The sequence below is a fragment of the Bombus flavifrons genome, chromosome 6 (assembly GCF_040668555.2).
Source record: "Bombus flavifrons isolate JBK064 chromosome 6, iyBomFlav1_principal, whole genome shotgun sequence".
Lineage (NCBI taxonomy): Eukaryota > Metazoa > Arthropoda > Insecta > Hymenoptera > Apidae > Bombus > Bombus flavifrons.
The window spans coordinates 6,938,970-6,949,324 of NC_138447.1; the positions used below are offsets into that span (position 1 = coordinate 6,938,970).

Consider the following 10,355-nt stretch of genomic DNA (forward strand, 5'->3'; position numbering starts at 1 on the left):
TGTCCGATCTCGGCTCGATGCCCAACTATCTACGCAACGAGGGGATAAGAGACGAGCAGATCACGAGTTTCTCGCCAACATCCGCGATCTTTCTTCCTCCCCTCTCTCATTGTCTTTGCCATTCTCTCTATCCCGTCCCGCGCAACTACATCACCAACCACTATCACTGCTAATATGTATTGCAAGCGAAAGCGAATGAGACGCGGCTAATAGATTTAGCTGGCGACCATGCATGCATGCGCGCGCGTGTACGCGCTCAAATAATTCAACGCTGCAAAAAAAATTTAATTCGTAAATTGGAAGAAATTAGACATGTCAGTGCAGAGAACGTATAGACGCAAACCGTAAGCGAAATGTACAATACAAGCGGTCGATTATGCGCAAACAGTACGTGAGTTAATGAATTAATCGTCGGTCAATGCATGAGTGTGTGTGCCTCGAATTCCTTGTTTCTAAAAGTTGCGCGATTTCTGCAAGTACAGCCATCTCACGACGAATTTCTCAATCTTTCGTGTCGAACGCTATTCACGATCTTACGAACTCTGTTTGAGTATTTGTTAGCTTTGCTTCTCGCGTTTCAATATCACTCGACGGTACAAGCTTAATTTCTCTGAAGAATATAGCTGATAATAGTCGAGTTTTCATGCAAGCTATATGTATATAGAAAAGCTTGCTCCAGGGAAAAGTGCAGAAAAGGTTGTGAAAGCAGATCTGTCATTTGCTCTTTGACCCATTTGCGGTGGAAGCGATGTTCGTATCATATTGTAGAGGCATTAAATCGGGCACGGCAGATATTATTCTGCAGGCTGCTAATAAATATACTTACATATATTGCACTCGAGATGACGCAAGTTTTGCGGTTCAACTTCCCTGGTGCTTACGTACGTACGAAATTTGTAAAATTGCTGACACTGTAGTTACAAATTGGATGTCAAATGAGAACAGCCGTAAGGTCAAACTGCATTCGAATCGAAATAACGAACGCTTGAGTCAGTTGATCGAACTGCAGAAAAAACAACGATTCGTGTGTTATCGAGACGATTTTTAATACGGTTGCATTCGTGATGTCTTTTCGTCTTTGTGTCCTTTTAGTTCTCCTTTTAGCTATATGGGGTAACTATGGCATCCAAGTGTTTGACAAACAAAATCGTTTTCCTCAAGAAGTATCGGAACGGCTAGATGAATATTGGAACTTGTACAAGGTACTATAAGCGTCTTATTTGAATATCTTCGATCAATATTACAATTAGGCTAGATTGTAATGCAAATTAATATCCTTACAAAATATACATAAAAGAAGTAGAGAATATAAATAAAGGACTGATTCGTTTATTAAATATTACGAGGACCTTATTGAATTATTAAATATTTCAGCAAAATTTTGTACTCCATCGTACGTATCGTATGTTATAATACTTTACTCTAAGATATTACTGTTGCCACAGACTCGTTACAATAAAAGTTACTCTGGAAATCTCGAGACTAACCGAAGGATAGCTTGGGAAGAAAATCTAATAACGATTTATAAGCACAATATGATGGCAGCTGCGGGTCATCACAGCTATACATTGAGAGACAATCACATTGCCGATCTCGGAACTAGGCAATATATTCGAGAAATGGTTCGTATTCTAAGAGAGCTATCGTAAAACGGATATTATTCGCTAATAAATAAATTCTAACTAGAGATTTGTTTCATTTCCTAAGCATACTATAACCAACAGTATAGACTACCATCTAGCGAAAATATTCTCCATATTTTTTCATATTATGCGCAGCACGCACATTTCCACAAACTTAAATTTTCCATAAACATTCAGTTACGAGAAAAATTGGAAGAAAATTCTTCTTTGTAGTATAACGGTTTGGATTTTTCTTTTCTTTATTCTCTAGGTAAAACTAATTCCTAGTCGTAAGCGGCGTGTATCGAATGAACCGATAGTTGGAGCGGTTTTACATGATCCTCGAAGAATTCCACCACAGCTTGATTGGCGCGAAATGGGATTTAAAACGCCGCCAGAAAACCAAAGAGACTGCGGAAGTTGTTACGCGTACTCGGTAGCCATCAGCATTCAAGGGCAAATCTTCAAAAAAACAGGAATGTTGATTCCATTGAGCGAACAACAGTTGATCGATTGCAGTACGTCTACTGGAAATTTAGGTTGTTCAGGAGGTTCTCTGAGAAACACACTAAGATATCTCGAAAAGGCAAAAGGTCTAATGCCTCAAAGCCGTTATTCGTATACAGCGAAAGTACGTTCCTTTCTATTTTTCCTTTCCTTTGTCATTTTTTTTTACGATAACACTGACATACGAAATGTTGGAACAAAACACGGACTGTTCTCAATCCTGATAATGCTATATTCGGAAAGACATTCTTTATTTTATTCCATTATACTTGGACTGTAACGTACAGTGGTTAGAAAAAGTGTTCGCATAATGTTATGTTTATTAATTATACGTGCAAATACTTCTCGTAGCTACTGTAGGTAAGTTCGTTCGTAGACTATTGGTATCGAGATTTCCGTTATTCCGTTATCCCTCGTGTTTCATAATATATCTTATCTTCAAATGCTGATTTAAGTATACGCTCGTGGCTGAAGTAACAAATATATTTTTAAACAAAATGTGTACATTAGGAATTCGCGAATGTCAACAAACATGTGGCAATAAAATCAATATCGAAGAAAGTCCAAACGATATCGAATTACGCTCGGATTATGTGTTTTATGTATCGTAGATTAGTATGTATACATGTATATGTATAGGAGGGAAAGATAATTATCCACCAATGATATGTTTGCTTTTGGAGGATAGCAAGGTCCGTGTCGTTTTGTAGAAGACTTGAGCGTAGTTAACATCACTTCATGGGCAGTTTTACCAGCACGTGACGAAAAAGCTTTGGAAGCTGCCGTAGCGACCATAGGTCCAATAGCTGCTTCGGTAAATGCCAGTCCAAAAACGTTTCAACTTTATCAGTGAGTATTTTTTATTCCTTGGAAGCCAAGATTATCGGGGCTGTTAGGGCAAACAATATCGTGGTATTCCAGATGATAGAAAAACGAAAATGGGGTTTGAAAGGGAGTGGAGAATTAAATAGAGCTGTTGTAAAAAAGAGCATAGAAAGGAAACGGACAAAGCGCTTTTGACACGCGACCAATCCGTGTTTAATGAATGTTTACGCGAAAGATGAAAGTACGAAAACTCGTATCATCCCCCTCTGACAGATGTTCAAAGAAATTGGTCCATTCGTACGATAACCTTTGATGCATCGTTTATGCGATGACCCTGAAACGACAACGAACCGAAGTCATTGAACTGTCGTTTACGAATTAAAAAGAGGCGCGGAAGTTTTTACATACTCGCAAAAATACTCGTTGTCACAAGTTTTTACGATTGTTCTATCGAAATCTTAGTACGCGATCTTCTGTGCCTTCCATCCTCGCATTTCCTTTCTTGTTATTTCAGTTTCTTATTCTTTTGTTCTTTCCTAGTTACAAAGGTAAGAAAATTTTGTTTCGCAGCACAGGAGTCTACGATGACGAAGTTTGTAGCTCGGACATGGTGAATCACGCTATGGTGATCGTTGGATACACGCCAACCGAATGGATTCTGAAGAACTGGTGGGGTAACGAATGGGGTGAAAATGGATATATGCGTCTGGCTAAAAACAAAAATCGATGCGGTATAGCCAATTATGCGGCGTATGCAAAAGTTTAACTCAATATGAATCGGAGAACGAACCCATTAAAAGATATTTATTGAAATCTATCATTTTTAAATTAACGACGATACCATTGTACATCTCTTCGTGTTATTCTCGGTCATTAAAGGAAGAACGTATAGTGGCATGAACGTATAGATCGGCGTGTATGGGTGCGGATGATCCGAAAACACGATTAGGTCGAAGCTCGCCAACTCCTTCAAGACACTGAAGAGATTTACGTAAATACTTTCACGATGTTTCCCACCTCCGAAAGAACAAGATAGTATAAGTATAAAACAGTAAGAGTTTGATCGCTCTCGGAAGCGATAGTTTAATCAACCTTGAATTCAGCTACAGATTGCTCATTTTCTCGACGATTAATTTTTTTTGCCATTTCTTATCTTGTAGACACTTGAAATAAAATTTTAACAAGGGGTAACCGTTTATCGAAAAAAGTAACATACGCGTGGGCAATCGTGGATCGAGAAAATTTTGTCGACGAAATTTGTTCCACGAATTCGTCGAATGGACATAACGTAATGCGTTTATGGAAAATAGACGACGCGCGCTTTCGCTTTACGTACCAAATGTTCTAGTAATTTTAAAATCTTTCTTACCAAACCGAGCACATAATTAAGAATTTAGGTGAAAAAGATGAAAAAACGGACTACAAAGACGACGAAGCACAAAGCATGTTCGTGGCGCGTGTTTCCCCCGACGATATCAGTACGATTCGTCTCCGTCCAATCCGCTGTATCCCCCGCTGATGGAGCAAAGTTCAGACTGTACCAAGAGCCGATGCGTGACTAAATAATGATTTAACGAAGTGTCTTCAGTCTTCGCGGGTAAGTTGCATGTGTTGTTGGATCAGCGAAAACGACCGAATCAATCGAAAGGTAGAGCCATAGCGAATTATTGATTATTACGTGGACCGAATAATAATTTTCGCTCGTTTATCGTTCAAGCATTCTGCGTCGAGCCTGAGGACAATATAGTGATAAAAAAAACAAAGAAGAAAGTAAAGAAGGAGGAAAAGAAAGAGGAAAGCAAGGTTGAGAGAAAGGGGGTAGAAAGGAGCAGAATGGGAGGAACCTGAGGAAGGAAGAAAGCGCGGTAGCAAAAAAAAAAGGGAACTAAGGAGGAAAGGAAAGAAGGAAGAGGGAAAATAAAAATGTGGATTAATCGAACAAAAATATTTTTTAAAACACAGTCGAATTCGAGTTTGTAGAATTACTGACGATTTTATTAGCGGTCCATGCATTCGATAGCTACCGATAGCGAGATAAAAAGAAGAGAAAGGAGATCGATGTGCGACTTAATGGAAAATCAGTGGGTATTCCTCGATCGATGAGATTCTTCGAAACAATGTTAAAGGGGTAAACGAATGAAAGAAAAATATCTGTAGGAAAACACGTGTGAGTGGGATATTCATACCCGATGCAAAATATCGACACAATGCGTCTAATTCAACAGCTGGTATTACTTTCTATTCTCTTGTTGGATAATCAGGTCGAAGTCACCTGGCCCAAGGCCGCAAATCCCTTGCCTTACCTTCGGTGGGCATCTAATTTACGATCAAGCAGTTCGACCTCACCGAGTTCTTCTTCCTCTTCTTCGTTTTCTTTATCGACTTCTTTCGAGGAAGAGAATTGCGCTGAATGTACACAAAATAAGGTTGGCATACTAACCGTTACCGATCCGATTTTAACAGAGTTAAGAGTCGAGTATGTCAAACAACAAATACTCAAGAAGTTGCGACTTTCCAAGCCACCCGAGATATCGATGCCGCTGTCGACCTTGCCGAAGCCTCTGATAAATGGTCGTGTACTCGAACTTCAACCCGGAGCACCACTCGAACCGGAAAAATCAGCTGACAGTTTTTATGGGAAGACAGACCAAATTGTTGTTTTTCCGAACGAAGGTCAGTCCCTGTGAAACTGAACGATCCGTTTCACGAGACGCGTGTATCTCTATAAAATTAAATCTAATCTTACGTTTAACGAATATAAATTTTCAAGCAACTATTTATGCAAGTTGGTATTTTTACGATAATACCACAACTAAATACCATTGTGTCGAATATTTCAGCGCGTTACGTATATCTCGCGGATTTCTGCGTATCAAAGTTTTCTATAAATGCATAAATATCTGCAGTCTGCGAATTATTCGATCACTTCAAATTTCTACATTTAATTAAACGTTAATTAAAAATTTCACATTTAAATTCCATCGATAAGATGTTTACGCGCGGCGATTAACTGACATTAGACCTTCTCTTCTGCATTTCGCTACTGTAAGCATCTTGTCGTCTTTATTCCATCGTTAACATGTTCGAATCGGACAGAGACCACTTTGCGTTTTTTAGTAACGGCAAACCGAATACGAAAATAAATGGCAAACTTTTCAGGTATTGCCGATTCGAAAAAGTGCCAACAGAAATCGAACCATCTGACGGGCTTTAATCCGGCAGCCTGTTTCACGTTTTATCTACCGAACGAAATGCAATTCGTGGATGTTACCTCGGCGCAACTTTGGTTTTACAAGGAATACGACGAAAATGACTACCTAAATCAAACTTTCGTGCTCTCTGAGCTCGATCATTGGGATTTGAGCGGGAACTTCGAGAAAAACACGATTATGGCTATCTTTGAAACCGATATCGGAGGTAGGTAAATCGAGATACTTCCTTTTCTTAGGTATTCGCGCACAGGTCTCCGTATAAAAGCTTCGTCTACTTCTCGTTCTTTCGTACATCTTTCGTGTTTTCATTTCTCTTAGATACGGGGTATACGACGTTATCGTAAAAATACCGAACCGAGTAAAATCGACCGCTTCTCTTCCTGCCTCTGCCCCGTTACATATCATCGTTACAGCAAAATCATTTGCCATGTCGTAATTTTGTCGCGTTTACATCTGTCGACACAGTTTATCGTTTTATAAATGAACGCTTTAAGCTTGAAGATCGAACGACGGTTTAGAGTAACAACGTGGATACTTCGATCTCTTTTCTCATAAAATTGTAGAATTTCGGCGGAAGATATAGTGACGACAGAAAAATTTAAGCGAATCCTTGGAATTCCCCTTCCTAGTCACGATGCTAATAAAAGCGGAATTCGACGATGTAATCGAATTGATCGAAAAGAAATTCAACGTTGATCCTTAATGGGATAAACTGTTTAACCGAGTCGTCCTTTAATCGGAAACTTCTACAATTATCAAATCAAAATTGAGCAAAAACAAATCGATTTCGGTCAACTTTTAGTCCCTGCTGATATAACTATGTATTATATAATTTATTTTCGACAGAATGGAACGATACATAAGAAAAAGGTCGGAGATCTCTAAATAAAAATATGATTCCTCCGAACAGATTTACAATCTAAATAATCGGTTCATTCGACTTTCCCCAGGTAACAGATTAAAACGTTGGAAATGTTGGACCAAAGCCCATACACCGAAAGTACGGGACAAATGCTAATCTTAAAGCATATTTTAATAGATTTTGTTAGTGAAAAAATTATAGGAATATGAGAGCGAAAGAAAGAAGATGAGAGGGCGGACGGGAGAGGGGCAATTCATTAAGATACACGAAAGGAATCGGCGAAACTGAACGCAAAACTATGCAAAGATATTTGTTGACAGTTGGTAAGGACTTTAGACCGTGAAGTGGTATGTCAGCAAAAAAATTCAACGCTCTCACGGTATAAAGTCACTTCATGCTGTATTACTGCAAGATCGCGATTACGAATCGACCAATTTACAGGAATCGAACGCGAAATTAAGTCGATCGTATCACGAAACTTTCTAACGGTCGTGCGGTTGTTCGATCGAATTGGGAGGGGCGAGTGTCAAATTGGAAAGAACAATGACAGCGTAGTCAAATCTTGTACCTCCCCTCTTCTCTCGTGCCACATGTACCATCGCCACCACCCTCCACCTTCCCACGCTTCTAGCCATTCGCAATGCAATTATGCATTTAGAATCGCGATCGCATTGAAGAAAGAAATGAAAAAAAAAACGGTAAAACAAAGAAAGAAAAGAAAGGAAATATACGGAATATAGAGATGGTAATGGACAAAATATCGATGCTCGCAGATACAGCAACATTCTCGATTGTGCGAACGAACAACGAAGTAGTCGAATCGAAACGATAAGAATAAAAATAAGCGAAATGGAAAGGAGAGGCGAGGCGAGTCGAGGCTAGGCGAAGAGAGGAGAAGAGGGACGAGGCGTGGCGCGACGATACGAAGCGATCGCAGGTTAAAACGATCAGGACGATCGCTGTTTCAGAGGGATGGGTGAAGACCGACGTAACTTTCACGCTGAAGAAATGGGTGGAAGAACTTCGATTGAATCACGCGATACAGATAGCTTGTAGCACCTGTTCGATAGATCGAGACACAGCGCCTGTATCCGTTGAACAAACATTAAAACCGTTCCTTGTGATACACACGTCGCCGTTACCGCAGAAAAACAGGCCGAAGAGGAACTCAAATTGTCTGCCGGAAATGAAGGAGTGCTGCAGGGACGAGCTCTATATTAATTTCAAAGACATCGGTTGGAGCGATTGGATTCTTCATCCGAGCGGATATCACGCGTATTTCTGTCGTGGATCGTGTTCTTCCGCAGCTTCGTTGACCATCAGTGGATCTCCCTACAATAACGTGATCAGAGTAGGCATCCTCTTTTATCTTCTCTTTTGCTCTTGATGCTTGAATTTATGATTGGATTTATTGGATTTATTGCTTGGTTGAATTTATTACACAACGTAATGCTCTCAAACCTGACTTATTTTACGATCTCGCAGTATCCTTGCCCGCCAAATAATCAACAGAGACTACCGCCAACCATTGTACAGGGTGCAGCCGAATAACACGTAAGAAGTAAGAAAAAAAAATATAGAATACAATTTTTCTCCTATGACGCTTCGTTTTCAGGAGAATCAAGTTTGAACATTTTTCAGCTATACTTTACCCGCTGATAAGCCGACTGGATACGAGTAAAAAATCAACAGGTTATTTCATTCTAGATGCGAAGATAAGTCAAAAATGAGAAAAAAGTTTTTTCGTTGAAAGCGTTTCATCTTGAAGAAAACAGAGTTTGAAAGCGTTTAGTTAAATGCCGTTGATTGCTTACTCCTGTTCGGTTCAGAAGTCAGTCTGCCTTCAAATATACTTGATCGAGTTTCAAACTCGATTTTCTCGAAAACGAAGTGTCGTACGAACAAATTTTATTTTATATTTTCGTCTTACTTTTTCGTAGAGAATCGCCCGATGCTTGTACGTGTTATTCGGCCATACCCTATATGGAACTTTTTCGGAGCATTAACTTTTTTCTCTTTTATTGTTTCAGAGGTTATTGACCAAGAATGGTAGCACAACGCGTCGTAAAAACGAGATCATTCCATGTTGTTCACCTACGCAATTGTCGCCGATTCAACTGCTCTACGTTGATTCGAACAATACGATCACGCAAAAAACTCTGCCAAATATGGTAGTGGAAGCCTGCGGTTGCATGTGATTTACGAAAGTCGCTGAAATTCTCCCACAAATCCCCCGAAAATACCCTACGTCGGCTCGATCGATTCGAATTCGAGGTCCTATCGCACCTGATTCAATCGTTTCCAAAGCGACGAGAGTTTGATCCCCTTCGTTACCTGAAACAAGTTCCTTTTGAATAAATTCGCACATGCAACCTCTTCGTATCCTGAATTTCAAAGGAGCAAAACTATATACTAAAGTGTATAGAACACTGGAATGTTCACCGTTTCGTTGAGAATTTATCGAAACATTATCGCGGAGAAACGCGATGCTTCTGTCGAATCGAATGGACTTCACGCGTAGTTTTATGGTTCGCAGTGAAGAGACTAGGAAAACGTTTAAAGTTTAAACGTTGTGAACTACAAATGCTCTCAGAAAGCCCGTGGAAGGCACGAATACAGAATCGAGAAAGAATGTACACGCACGAGTCGCCTTTGATTTTAGTTTCCACGTCGAATACAGTTGTTTATACCTTCGCGTACAGAGGCTCAAGAAAGTATTTAAACAGTTACAGTAACTTCATATTACACAGAACATTTTGAAATATTATTAACACGACTGTCACAATTGGTAAAATTTGAAACGAATTTGAAAATCTATATATATATATAGCTTTATATATATAGAAGTTAAAATATTTAAACAGTCAATTATTCGTTGTATTAATGAGCCACGATATTTAATGAGATCATTTTTAGCACTAATTATACGTTTAACATCACTATTCATGCTGTATACATACTAATTTTTTAACATGTAGATTGATATATGTACAGTAGCGTTCGGATATATGGCCACGAATTTGTCCGCTCGTATGGCCACAAGTTATCCCCACCAATTCCTGGAACTGCTAGCGCGAGGCAGGCCTCTGCGTTATCTATGATTCGCATCGATGTAATTCAAATCGGAATAAGAAAAATACAATGTTTTTTATTTTTTTATTATATCGTTACGAGATAGCCTCAGTCGGATTATTGAGATTTGTACAAACATGACTATATCTGATCAACAATTGTTAACTAAACTAATGAAATATGTAATATACGACTAGGAGTAAAAAATGATCTGATTCTACAGTATCTTATTACACTCTACCTATTCTGTCTCAC

General features: G+C 39.2%; 1 protein-coding gene across 4 annotated transcripts; it reads left to right on the forward strand.

The window, feature by feature from the left end:
- The first annotated feature begins 248 nt into the window (after positions 1–248).
- daw (activin beta chain dawdle) lies at positions 249–10,310 on the forward strand. 4 transcript variants are annotated; one of them, XM_069115141.1, is made up of 6 exons: positions 249–1,202; positions 1,446–1,622; positions 1,894–2,253; positions 2,818–2,978; positions 3,525–4,602; positions 4,672–4,732. In XM_069115141.1, the coding sequence occupies exons 1-5, from the start codon at positions 1,065–1,067 to the stop codon at positions 3,718–3,720; spliced, it is 1,032 nt and encodes a 343-aa protein (XP_068971242.1). In that variant the 5' UTR covers positions 249–1,064; the 3' UTR covers positions 3,721–4,602; positions 4,672–4,732. The 4 variants fall into 4 exon arrangements, with proteins under 4 accessions (XP_068971242.1, XP_068971243.1, XP_068971240.1 ...); XM_069115142.1 differs by lacking the exon at positions 4,672–4,732 and having other exon boundaries at positions 3,530–3,786; XM_069115139.1 differs by lacking the exons at positions 249–1,202; positions 1,446–1,622; positions 1,894–2,253; positions 2,818–2,978 and adding exons at positions 6,114–6,371; positions 7,997–8,379; positions 9,059–10,310 and having other exon boundaries at positions 3,719–4,602; positions 4,672–5,627.
- The last annotated feature ends 45 nt before the right edge of the window (positions 10,311–10,355 follow it).

Excerpts from the sequence above, each read along its gene's own strand:
- daw (XM_069115139.1), top strand. The coding sequence starts at position 5,144 with ATGCAAAATATCGACACAATGCGTCTAATTCAACAGCTGGTATTACTT. Across the intron at positions 5,628-6,113 it reads TGTTGTTTTTCCGAACGAAG|GTATTGCCGATTCGAAAAAG; the intron begins GTCAGTCCCTGT and ends CAAACTTTTCAG. Across the intron at positions 8,380-9,058 it reads CCTACAATAACGTGATCAGA|AGGTTATTGACCAAGAATGG; the intron begins GTAGGCATCCTC and ends TTATTGTTTCAG.